At 51.9% G+C, this 12,778-nt stretch overlaps 1 protein-coding gene across 1 annotated transcript in view; it reads left to right on the top strand.

The window, feature by feature from the left end:
- DSCAML1 (DS cell adhesion molecule like 1) overlaps positions 1 to 12,778 on the top strand; it is a 363,815-nt gene that overhangs the window by 307,410 nt on the left and 43,627 nt on the right. Inside the window, 4 exon segments of the mRNA XM_032285387.1 lie at positions 2,268 to 2,467; positions 3,069 to 3,165; positions 3,780 to 3,908; positions 12,599 to 12,766. Of these exon segments, the coding sequence (XP_032141278.1) occupies positions 2,268 to 2,467; positions 3,069 to 3,165; positions 3,780 to 3,908; positions 12,599 to 12,766 (594 nt within the window).

The raw sequence follows: 12,778 nt of genomic DNA on the forward strand, positions 1-12,778 counted from the left end.
TGGGGATTGTGCCGGGAGGCTGGTGCGGGGGCCTGGGGGCCAGGGCTGTCGTCAGCATCAAGTCCTGCATGACAAGGCAGCAGAGGAGGTGGATTGCTGTGTGGTGTGACTTCGGGGAGCCAGAAACCTCCCTTCATCCCCCTACTTCTGTCCCAGACATCTCCTTGCCCACGGACTGGTGTCAGATGGCACTGTGCAGCTCTGTGGCTCCCCTCATTTCTTCAAAGGCTTATTTGTCCACAAAAGTCAGATGTCCCTGGAGAGTTTGCTGGGAAGAACTTTGAGCAGGCCTTTAAAAATGGGGGAAGAAAGAAACCCTGAGAATACCTGGAAGGAAGGAGGAGAAAGGGCCAGCTGTCAAAATGGAGCAGAGGGTGGGGGGACAGGGAGAGGGGGCAGGCAGGGGACTGGGTTTTGAGGAGGGAGAAGACAAAGCCCCTTTTTGCACAATTGCCCAAAGCAGGCCAGTGAACAGAATAGGATGAGTTGGTCTCTGCTGTGACAAGAGGTCTTCCCCTGAATGGGTTCAGGGTGGGGGGTTTCTGATTCTTACACCCAAGGACAGCCCCTCCCCATTTATATACTCCAAGATGGCTCCTGGGCAGCCCTCCCAAGACAAGAGCCAATGGAAGGCAAATTTTCCCAGAGAAGAAAAGGGTGGGGATAGTCTCCAGCAGCACCAAATCACTAACCTTCCTGGGACCTGCCCTGCTATATCTGCCTTGGAGCCGTGGCTCAAGCAGGTTCCCCTGCCTGGGCGCCCTTCACTCTGTTCTCCCCATTTAAGTCCTGCCGGATCAGAAGCTATGCATTTCTCCCAGCATAGGACTCACCACTCTTCACGAAATTGCTAGTCTTGTCTATTCTCACCACTAGAGTGAAACTCCCTGAGATCACCGGAGTTTCAAACATGAGATCAGGCCATGTTTGTCTTGTTCACTGTCAGCTCCAGAACCCAGGACAAGACCTGGCACATAGTAGGTCTCAATAAATCCTTGCTGAATGGATGGACTGTGCCTTCCCCAATGCCCCTCAGTCAAAGTTAATGTCTGCTAACCCTTCGATGAAACACTCATCAGATTTTCCTCCAGTTCATGTGACCCACGCAGGTATTTCTCCCCCTCCCGACGGAGGCAAGGACCCTGTATCATTGTCATGGTACCCCCTAGCCTGGCACAAGGTCTCATGATGACATAAGTGCCCCATGTGTTTTGTTGAGCTGGGTGGAGGAGAAAGAGGGACAGGGTTTTGTTGCAGCTGAGAGCGTCTTTCCCTGTCCCTCCCCTCCTGCTGCTGCTGGCGAAGGTGCTCAGGCCCAGACGAGGGGCCGATGACTGACAGGCTTCTTGTCTGGACAGTAGGGACGGGGGCTCCTGATGACCAGCCTGGGCCCTGGTTGTTTGGTGGTGATTTTCTCAGTCCAGTCCCATTAGCACTGCTTGTGGATCTTAATTGCGGTAGTGGTGCCCGGGGTATTCCTTTGTATCTTGTTTGAAAGAACAGGAGGGAGATAAACAAGCCTTAGCTATAGAGAAAAAGCAGAGCCTTGGCGCTTTCAAGAAGGTTCTTAACCTGGGGTCCAGAGGCCTCCAGAAGCTCTGTAGATCTGATTCAGGGGGATTCATGAATGTGGGTAGAGGGAAAACCACATTTTTTCACTAACTTCTAACTGAAATTTAGTATTTCCTTCCACTTTAACATAAGCAACAAAGCACAGCAATAGCAGCCCCTGTGACTGTGGCCAGCAGAAATCCTCAGATATGCTCCCATCACATCACAGTGATTGCGGATATCTCAAAATATCACTTATATGCAGCACTATTACAGGATCATGGTGATATAAGACAGCAATTATACAAGCTCCCACTGGATCCTACTTTATAAAGAGTAGTAAAGAATACATACTGATATGTGATATGCAATATCGAAGGTTTGCTTGTTCATGTTTTTAATATTTACACAACCGTATTTCAATATAACTGCTTTCCTTTGTAGTTCTATGTATGACATACATGTAAAAGCATTCTGAATCCAGTTCACTGCCTCCCCAGAGGAGAAATGTGGGAACTCCTGGTGAAGAGGGAGGCTGCCCCAGTCATGGATGGGGCAGGGGAGAAGGGACAGGCCAGTAGGGTTCCCTGTACTCCTTTATTGGAGCCTCTCCTCGGGGACGGGTGGCTGGGCGGGGGCTTCTATGTAGGGCAGGCGTGCCTCCTCCAGGCTGGCCTCCTGATCCTCACTGGGCCTCCTCCGCCTCCACCCTACAGTCCCGGCCATGATCACTTCCCACCCCAACACCACCATTGCCATCAAGGGTCATGCGAAAGAGCTGAACTGCACAGCACGGGGTGAGAGGCCCATCATCATCCGCTGGGAGAAGGGGGACACGGTCATCGACCCTGACCGCGTCATGCGATACGCCATTGCCACCAAGGACAATGGCGACGAGGTCATCTCCACGCTGAAGGTGAGCGCCCCCACCCCAGTCCTGGGGGACCCTGACTCTCAGAGAGTAGGGAGCCCGCAACTATCACATCTGCATCCAGGAGGCGAATGGGGAGTCTGGGACCCCCTCCCCACACCCCAAAAATGTACCTCCCCTTTCCCACCTATTCCTCTCTCCATCCACGACTCCCTGTCTCAGAACTTCACTGTAACTCCTTTCTGACAATCCCACAGCAATTAAATATGGTTTCCTCAGTCCTGCCTTCTTTTCTGGAACCCCACAGGCTCCATTCTCCCTTTTGGGACCTCTCAGCCCACCTTACTCCCCTGGGACCCCCCACAGCTTCTCTCACTCCCCTAGGACTCCTCAGCCCCTCCATTCCCGCCCCCTTCCCTCCTGTGTCCCCCAGCCCCTCCCTGTATGAAGTCCTCCATACTTCATCTTCGGAAGTCCCTGGGAAGAGAAGCCCTTGACGAAGCCCCTGTGGGTCCCCCTCCCAGAACAAGAGGGCCTTGCTAATAGCCCTGGAGTGGCCTCTTCAGCTGACCAGCTCTAAAAGACTCTCCGTGTCTCCTCCCTCTCCGTGTCTCTTCCCTCTCCTTCTCCTGCTGGTGGTCTCCAGCTCAAGCCAGCTGACCGTGGGGACTCTGTGTTCTTCAGCTGCCATGCCATCAACTCGTATGGGGAGGACCGGGGCTTGATTCAGCTTACTGTGCAAGGTACAGTCACCTGCCTCGCCCTTCCCATCCCACCTCCCAGGGCCCAGGGGTGCACTAATTCCACCTCAAAGAGCAGGGCCCACAGCCTACGCCATGGTGGACTATGAGAGGAAACAGCCTTCTGGGGAAAAGCCTCCCTCCACCTGCCCTCCTGCCCAGAGTAGGGAGATAGGACCTTTCCAGTAACGTAGACAGCAAAAGTTTGCGATGGCTGCAGTGGCTACAGATTCCACCGCCAGCTCTGGGGAGGGGTGGAAGAGTTCAGGTTCCTGGGTCCAGACCCCTGCAGGAAGTGTGGGAAGGGAAAGTCAAGCTGGGAGCGTTGGAAGGGGAAAAGTGCTATCAGCTCACAAGAATCCCTGCAGAAGAGCCAACCCTCTCCCAGACAAAGAACAAGATGGCAGCAAGACAGGAGAGCAAGCCAGGCCTCCTCAGCCTCCCAGCCCGGCTGCTGGCCTCCCCCAGCCCCCACACTGCTCAAACCCCAGGGTGTCAGAGTCCTTGGCTAGACCCAGATGACGCCAACCCCCAGGGCTAAGCAGCAGGCCAAGCCCCCTGCTGCCCTCCTCACTTCCCTCCCCTTCCCTCCCCTCCCTTTCCCTGCTGCACCCCAGAGCCTCCGGACCCCCCAGAGCTGGAGATCCGGGAGGTGAAGGCCCGGAGCATGAACCTGCGCTGGACCCAGCGATTTGATGGGAACAGCATCATCACGGGCTTCGACATCGAATACAAGAACAAATCAGGTAGGTGCTGGGCCAGGAGGGTGACGGCGTGGCCTGCCATGGCCCCTTGTGCCATACGTCCTGCCTGTGCCCCTCTGGAGGGACAGCCCCTAGATCTCAGGGCTGCCCAACCAAGGCAGACACATGAGCACCCACCAGTGCATAAGCAGCTGTGGCTTCTGAAGGGAGGGACACTGGCTGAGCTAGGAGTCCAGGTGGAAGATGGAGACCCCCAGTTGATGGGTAGTGATGTCAGCTCCTCTCCATAACTGTCCCTGGGCCAGGATCACCAAGGGTGGTCCGATTTGAAGCCATGTAAAGGCACCGAACCCAGGGCTGTGGGCTGTCTCTGGCATCAGAGGCATCACGGGTTTGGCCAGGTCAGTTGGATGGTCTTGGTCTGGGATGAGGAGGATGATTGGAGATCAGAGAGCTGGTCCTAAGAATGGTCCCCACGAGTGGGTCATTGGGGAATAGGAGGCCCTGGAAAAGCTTGGTCCTCAGTTTCCTCTAAAAACCCTTCCCGGCTGGGTGTGGTGGCTCATGTCTGTAATCCCAACACTTTGAGAGGCCAAGGCAGGCGGATCACCTGAGGTCAGGAGTTCAAGACCAGCCTGGTCAACATGGTGAAACCCTGTCTCTACTAAAAATACAAAAATTAGCCAGGCATGGTGGCAGATGCCTGTAATCGCAGCTACTCAGGAAGCTAAGGCAGGAGAATTTGTTGAACCTGGGAGGCAGAAGCTGCAGTGAGCCAAGATTGCACTACTGCACTCCAGCCTGAGTGGCAGGGTGAGACTCCATCCCGAAAAAATAGAAATAAATCTAAAAAGCCCTTCCTGGAGCCCTCCTCTGACTCGAGCTGGCTGCTGTGTGGCTGCCCCACCTCTATGAGGCACTGTGGGGCACCATGGGCACCTGGCATCCGGGGAGACTGCCATGGGTCCCATGGTTGGGTGGCAGGAATGGCAAGGAGGGGGCCTTAGACGGGAATAGAAGGCACCTGGGTGGCTTCACAGCAGAGGTCAGAAGAAAACAGACATCTCACTCTAGATCTTTTGTACCTTCTGAATTCTTTAGCATAAGCCTGTATTCACTCCTCAAAATAATTACAAATTAAATTAATTACAAATAAAGCATAGAAAAGAGTAGAGTCTGGATTATTCAATCTTCCTCAGTCTCCTTCCCCCACCAGCTCAACTCCTCTTATGAATCCTTGCTTAGATGGGAGGTTTCATTTTCTCCTAAAGCCTTCCAGACTCTTCCACTCCCACTTAGCACGGCAGTGGCCATTGGCCAGCCAGCCATCCTCTCCTCTTGATTGGCCAAGTCCTGTTCCCTTTGCATTTCCAGCACCTGGCACAGGACCCGGCCACACAGTAGATGCTCAGCAAGTGTTGGTGAGTGAGTTGAAGTGAGACATGTGAAAGCGAATCTCTGAGCTGTGTCCCCTCCTTGAGAAACCACTCTGTCCAGGGCCCTGGGTCAGTCATCGTTGATACACATGTCGACAGAGACAAATCCTATTCTCAGAAGCTTCTGGTCTAGTTGCAGTCAGCCACCCAGGAGTTCAACCTGAGTGCAGGAGGGCCACAGATCCAAGGAGGGCCTTCAGCCAACAGGGGTTATCTGAGAAGGCAACTGTCTGGTCCCCTGTTGAGCTGGATCTTGGGTACAGAAAGGCAACAGGCCAAGATCTTGAGAAAGTGAAGGACAGAGACCAACGTAGGGTGCAGTGCGCTCCAGGAAGCAGTCTATGATCTAGCACAGGGGCTCAGAGATGCAATTCATGGGCATTAAGTCTACAAAGGTGCTTTGGGGCCAGGTTGGAAGGGAGGCGTCTGGGCTGAGCTTTCATTTTGCTGGGGAAGGTCATTGAGAGCCACTATCAATGTCTCAGCTCCCAGGGGGAGACTTGAGCAACACGGCGCCTTAGAAGAATGAATGTGAGTGGAAGAAATTGGCATCCAGGAGAAAAGCAAGGAGGCTGTTGCAGCCCTGCAGCTGGGGAAATGTGATGAGGCAAAGGGGACAGAGGGGACAGAAGGGCTGACTGTGTCCATGTCACATCTCAGGGCTCTCTGAGGTTGGGCACAAGCCATCCAAGAGTAAACAGGAAGGGCTGGGTCCAGAGGGTGACATCCCCACATGACATTGCACACACCACCCCCCGCCAGCGCACATCTGGGGTGGGAGGTGGATGCCTGGGCTGTCACTCACTCCCCTCCCCCCTCCTCCTTCCCCCATGCTGCCCTGATGCCCACTGCCCCTCCACTGACCACTCTCTAATGTGTGGGAGCCTCTCCTGGGGCACCACTCAGCAGGAGCGACGTGGAGAACATCACACATCTGGAGAGCAAGGCAGAAGGCAAGGTGGCAGGGAAGAAGCTATTCTTAGACCACATCCATGTCTTCCCCTTCTGGCTTCCTGCAGGATGAGGAACTTCAGTCAACCACCCCAGCTGGGCATGCCAGGGTGGGTGGGGAGGGTGGAGGGAGGGATAATGAAAGCTCAACCTCAGACTCTGCCTACCACAAGGGCTTTGCACCCTTAACGAAATAAGTCACGGGACCCAGAGCACTAAGAAGGCAGCCGGTTCTTTCCATACCTTTGGGTGGGATGGCTCCAGCACAGCCCACCCAGGCGGGCATCTGTCACATCCTGGCATTTAGGAACTGGTGTGCCATGAGAACTGCAGTGTGCTATCATAGGAGGCAGACAGAGACCCTGGGCACTGCATAGCTTCCCCGTCAGTGACGTGGGAGCGGTGATGCCTACCTCATGGGATAGTTTGGGGATTAGAGAGAAAGCATCTATTATAGCATGGGGCTAGAGTAAACTTTTAATAAATGTAAATTCCTCTGTCTCTTCTAACTCAAATACCTCATGCAGCAATTTATAGTCTTATGGGACTTGCAGGCTGAAATATATGTGTCTGTCAGTCAACCACATGTACTGACTGCCAATATTTTTTTGCAGAATCATGCACCAGCCATGTGGCAGAAAAAGAAAAAGAAATAGCAAACAGAATGGTGCTCTTGGAGCTTACAATGCAGTGGGAGTGAGAACATACACACACACACACACACACACACACACACACACACGCACACTTTCAGAACCATTACAAAGAACTATCCAATCAAGTATAATATGCCACAAACTGTATTATGTGAGAACAGAAAAAGGTATCCAAGGGAACAGAGGATGACTCAAAGGAAGCAGGGGGTGTGCACAAGTGTGTGTGGTGTGTCTAAGGGCAGCTTCCTGCACCTGTGCGATAGTGGAACGAGAACCATTGGCAAAGCTGAGGTCTTGGGCTGACCAAGTGTCAGAGCTGTGTGATCTTTAGCGACTACCTAACATCTTTGGGCATCTCCTTATCTGTAAGATGGAGGCAGAAACATTTCATTCCCAGGGAGGCCGTGAGGATTAGGGGAGTGTGATGCTGTACGTGGAGGTGCCTAGCACCCAGCCTGGCACGTGGTACCCTCCCACAGATCCCTGTCCTGAGTCTCTGCGTCCCCTCTCCCCTTCCTGCTGTCCCAGGCCACATCCATCCTGGGTCCTTACCATGGGTTTCTGACATTCTTTGCCCCAACCATGCCTTTGCCAGGATTTCTGCCATGTTGCTCATCATGCTAATTTTCCAAGGAAAATTACCGAGTCTGCCCTTTCTAAGCCGTCCCGCTCATGCTGACTTCTCCTGGCCCCAAGCAGCAGAGTAATAATACATGAATGCTGAATGATAAATAGCACCGTCCACACAAATCCATCAGATGGCACTGTGCAGATTTAAAAATGCAGACACCACATTTCGCCCGTGTTCACCAAGCACCGAGCACAGGTGGGTTCTTTGAGGATGGCCCTCCCCTACACCAGCCTCACAGTGCAAGCCGGTGCAGGGGCTGTGCCGGCCACCATGGGGTGAGCTGGCGTGGTGTGGCATGGTGTTCTGTGGGAACTGGAGTGTGGCTGTCAGAGGGACCGGTGTTGGGATGTCATGAGCTGTTGTGACACAGGGAGGCTCTTCTCCATGCTGGGAAGAGATTGCCATGGGGGTCTCAAAGGCGTGATCCAAGGAGAAAATGAGAGATGCAGAATGGATTTGTTTCCTGAGCCCAGGCAGCTAAACACTCCAGATGTGGCTTTTCTCCAAGCTGCGTCCCCTCTATGGTGAAAAAACAGAGATTCCCAGTCCCCTCTCAGCAAGCAGCCCACAGAGCAGAAGGCACTGACATCTCCCCAGCCGCTTCCTTATTTTTAAGAGGAATATTTTGCATCATAAACCCTTTGATGAAGAAAGGGAGAGAGAGCCCTTAATGAAATATGTTAATCTGGGTAAGCCAGGCTCACATGAAAGGGAATATTAAAAGAGACAATATTCACGAGAGCCAGCTCAGTACTCTGAGAACTGCAAAGGAAAAGGAAGAAAATCGGGCCCCTGATCTCAGCTATTCAGGGTCAGGGAGATGGCAGTGATCAAGTTTAGAAAATCAGCTAGAGGCTTCCAGATTTGACTCTGATCCATTAGCATGGAAAGGTTGTGGAGAGAGAGCTATTTTGTGCTAACACCAAAGATGATTTGGGAACACAAGGTCAAATCCACCTGCAAACTACTGGTGGCAAAAGCAGGAGATAAGGAGTTGTTCTCTGGGACACTCCCCAGCCCAACCTTCCTGTGATTTGCAGCTGAGTGAGGCAAGAAAGGGATTGGCAGAGAGTACATTGTGGCCACAGAGCGCAGAGGAACTCCAAGTCCCAAGTAAAGGGGAAAAACGGTGGCTCTGATTTAAAATCAACAGCATGTTGTAAGTGCCCAACACATGTGAAATTGGGGAGAGGACCAGAGTTTCAGACAGGGATCCTGACTTCAGGGAGTTTGGCATCTACTTGGGCAGTACCACTGAACAGTGAACACTTGAGAGAAAATACTGTGGACTGAGGCGGTGGGGGGCCCTCTAAATGCTGGAAGAGTTCTGAGGAAAAGAATGGAGAAAGATAAGGCTGGGGAGGGGAGCAGAAGCCAAAGGAACAAAATGGCAAGCTGTTGGTGCTCAAAAACACGTTGCGCAAACTTGGCTTACTGCAACCTCCACCTGCTGGGTTCAAGCAATTCTTGTTGCAGGGCCTGGGTCAGGTTGTGAAATTTTACCTTTATCCTGAGGGCAAGGAAGAACTATTGAAGAATTTTATGCAAGGAAATGGCAGTATCAGATTTGTGTTTTGAGAAGACCACTCTCAGGGCCAAGACAGAATGCTCACCTGTAAGAGGGGCTCAACTGTATTTGTAGAGTGGAGGATGGCTGCAGCGTGGAGAACTGATGAAAGAAACAGGGCATGCTGAGCATGCAGAGGGCTAGGGAAGAGGGCATTTCCCTTGTTTAAGTAGGGATGACAGTGGCGGGTCCTGAGGTAGGGATGCAGAGGGAGGGAAGTAGGGGGATTCAAGAATGACACAGAACATAAAAGCTATCACACTTGATAGGGAGGGGAGAGAAGGAAGAGTGAAGAAATTGATCATGGTCGTGCCATAGAGATGGAACTCAGGAAGTTGCTGGGTAAACAGGGTGTATGGTCGAGAGTTCTGTCTTGGACAGGTTGAGTTTGAGGTACTGTGAAATATCCAAGACGAGCCATCAACCACAAAGTTGGCTATAAGGTCTGGAGTTGGAAGGAGAGGCCCAGGCTGGGAGGTATCAGTGCATCGATGAAAATAGAATACATGGGTGGGGAAAGTGCATGGCAAGAGAGAAGGAAGCGTCGGTGGAGCCTTGAAGAACTCGAGCCATTCCTGGTAGAGTAGAGGAGGAATCACCTGCGCGGAGACAGAGAGAAACGGACCCAAGAGATAAGCAAAAGGCCAGAGAGTGTTTAATTAGGGAGCCAAGGGGAGAGTGTTTTCTGAAGAAGGAAGAGAAGGCCAAGTGTTGGACACACCCAAGAAGCCAGATGGGAAATTGGGTTTGGTGCTGTGAAGGTCACCTCTGCTGTAGAGATGACAGTGAGAGTTTAAATTGCCCAGTGCTGCACCTGGCACACCACAGGTGCTTGGTAAATATTAGTGCCTCTTCTCCGGACACGCCGACCGAGTCTCCTCCCTCTGCCTGCACTCATCAAAAATGAATGCACTGACTTGCGTTCCCTATCCCTCTCCCATAAACATGGGCACATCAGATGTGACTTACGAGCTGGCGCCGGCTCCTAGGATGTCACAGAGAGGAGGGAGCACCTGCCTCCACATTACTAGCCTGTTCTGTTCCAAACCCACAAAAGAGTGCCCACAGTAGGTAGGAGCCTGCGTATTTGAAATTCCAGCTTACCCTGCCAGCCACAAAGTGATCCTCCCATGGTTGGGGTGTTTTAAAATACAAGGAGAAAATCATGTGTTTTTGAGCACCAGCAGCCTGCCATTTTGTTCCTTTGGCTCATGAGACCAAAGAAGTAAATGCAGAACTACAGATGGGAAGCTGGGCCAGTGCCCTTCACAGATGCTAAGCCTGAGCAGCTACAAGTAGTGTTTTGCAAATGTCAAGATCTCAACTAACCAGAAATTGGGGGCCTGGGACAGTGTCTTCTGGTGAACCAGTTCGCCTGATTTATCAGGCATGAGGGTTTTGGGGGGTTTTTTGTTTGTTTGTTTGTTTGTTTTCATTTTTGAGAAGGAGTCTCGCTCTATTGCCCAGGCTAGAGTGCAGTGGCGCGATCTTGGCTCACTGCAATCTCCGCCTCCGGGATTCAAGCAATTCTCCTGTCTCAGCCTCCCGAGTAGCTGTGACTACAGGCACCCACCACCACGCCTGGCTAATTTTTGTATTTTTAGTAGACAGGGTTCACCATATTGGCCCGGGTAGTCTCAAACTCCCGACCTCAAATGATCCACCCACCTTGGCCTCCCACAGTGCTGTGATTACAGGATGAGCCACTGTGCCCAGCCTATCAAGCATTAGTTTTAGCCAAAAAAAATTTTTTTAATCTTTCTAGAATGTGCTAGCTTCCTTTCCTAATTTAGGATTTAAACTATGGTGAATATAAGTTAATCTTTTCTGTGGAGACTTTTTCATGATACTGTACTGTGGATTTAAAGGCATAGAAAATTACCTGGAATAGTGGCATCCAGACTTGCCCTGGGAACGTTTTTCAGCCCTGCTATCTGCTTGTTTCATTGTGCCTTGCCTTTTTTTCTTTTCAAAGTAAGGTGCCAAAACAGTTATTTGGTTAAGAATCCGGGGTGTGGAAGGTTCTAGCTAAGGCTTTTTTTTTTTTTGGTGACGGAGTTCTACTCTCTGGCCTGGATTGCAGTGCAGTGGTGCAATCTAAGCTCACTACAACCTCCGCCTCTGGGGTTCAAACGATTCTCCTGCCTCAGTCTCCCAAGTAGCTGGGACTACAGACATGCCACCATGCCTGGCTAATTTTTGTATTTTTAGTAGAGAGTTTTCACCATGTTTTCACCAGCTGGTCTTGAACTCTAGACCTCAGGTGATCCGCCCACCTTGACCTCCCAAAGTGCTGGAATTATAGGCTGAGGCATCGTCAATTGCAACCCTTCCCATTTCCTCTGGAGTCCCCTAGTAGATGCGTGGCAAAAATATATTGAACAGATGACTGGATTCCTCTGGAGATGCAGGGTGTTCCTAGTCACAGTATGGGCATAGGCGCTGTTTAGTGACGCCTGAATGGCATTTATCTGGTATTTTCCACCTCCCACAATTTTCCTAAACATCAGCCAGCCCTGAGATGGACTGCCAGTCTCCCTGGATAAATCGTGGACATGATCATCTCTTTGGTGATCTCTAACCCTAATGACTCAGAAACTGTCCCCTTACTGGTGAAGGAAAGAGGGTAGTGTTTGGGCTGGGGACTGTGGTACTTGGTCTGTCCCCCTCAACCCTGACATATAACACTCAAGTTTGGCCGGGTGCGGTGGCTTACACCTACAATCCCAGCACTTTGGGAGGCCAAGGCAGGCAGATCATGAGGTCAGGAGATCGAGACCATCCTGGTCATGGTGAAACCCCGCCTCTACTAAAATACAAAAAATTTAGCCAGGCATGGTGGTGTGCACCTGTAGTCCCAGCTACTCAGTAGGCTGAGGCAGGGGAATCACTTGAATCCCAGAGATGAGTTGCAGTGAACCAAGATCATGTCACTGCACTCCAGCCTGGTGAAAGAGCAAGACTCCATCTCCAAAAAGAAAAAAACACTCAAGTTCATCACCTCACAAGTGCACAAGAAAAAGAAATACAGAAGCACACACAAGAGGAGGAAAAAGGGAGAGGAGACTTAGCCTCTTGCTTTGCATGGGGTCCACTGGGTAGATGGGGTGTCCCACCATTAGACCAGGTCACTGAAGTGAGGAGAGACCCAGGAAGAAGGACACTGGCCGGTCAGACCCTCAGGGAGAGTAAGCAGGTGGTGATCTTGGCAGGGACCTTGGGGAACATCTCGTCTGACCTCTGCCTGAAGTTTGAGCTCACAAGCTGGCCAGTGGCAGAGAAGAGTCAGGCTTCTCCCAAGCTGGAGCTGCATGGGGCAGACCCTTTGCACCTCCATGAAGTTGTTCAGGCCTGTGCTCTCTCTCTGCAGTCTGTGTGAGCTGGACCCCTTGGGGCATCCAACTTAAGACTGGGCTTTGCTGGTGCTTCAGGTGGGGACGGGGTCCTGGAGTTTGCCTGGCTGTGCTTTGACGTAGGTGTCTTCTCTCCAGATTCCTGGGACTTCAAGCAGTCCACACGTAACATCTCCCCCACCATCAACCAGGCCAACATCGTGGACTTGCACCCAGCATCTGTGTACAGCATCCGCATGTACTCCTTCAACAAGATTGGCCGCAGTGAACCAAGCAAGGAGCTCACTGTCAGCACTGAGGAGGCTGGTGAGTGCCTCG

Source organism: Sapajus apella, unplaced genomic scaffold (genome assembly GCF_009761245.1).
Source record: "Sapajus apella isolate SASKATOON/1434 unplaced genomic scaffold, GSC_monkey_1.0 scaffold16, whole genome shotgun sequence".
NCBI lineage: Eukaryota > Metazoa > Chordata > Mammalia > Primates > Cebidae > Sapajus > Sapajus apella.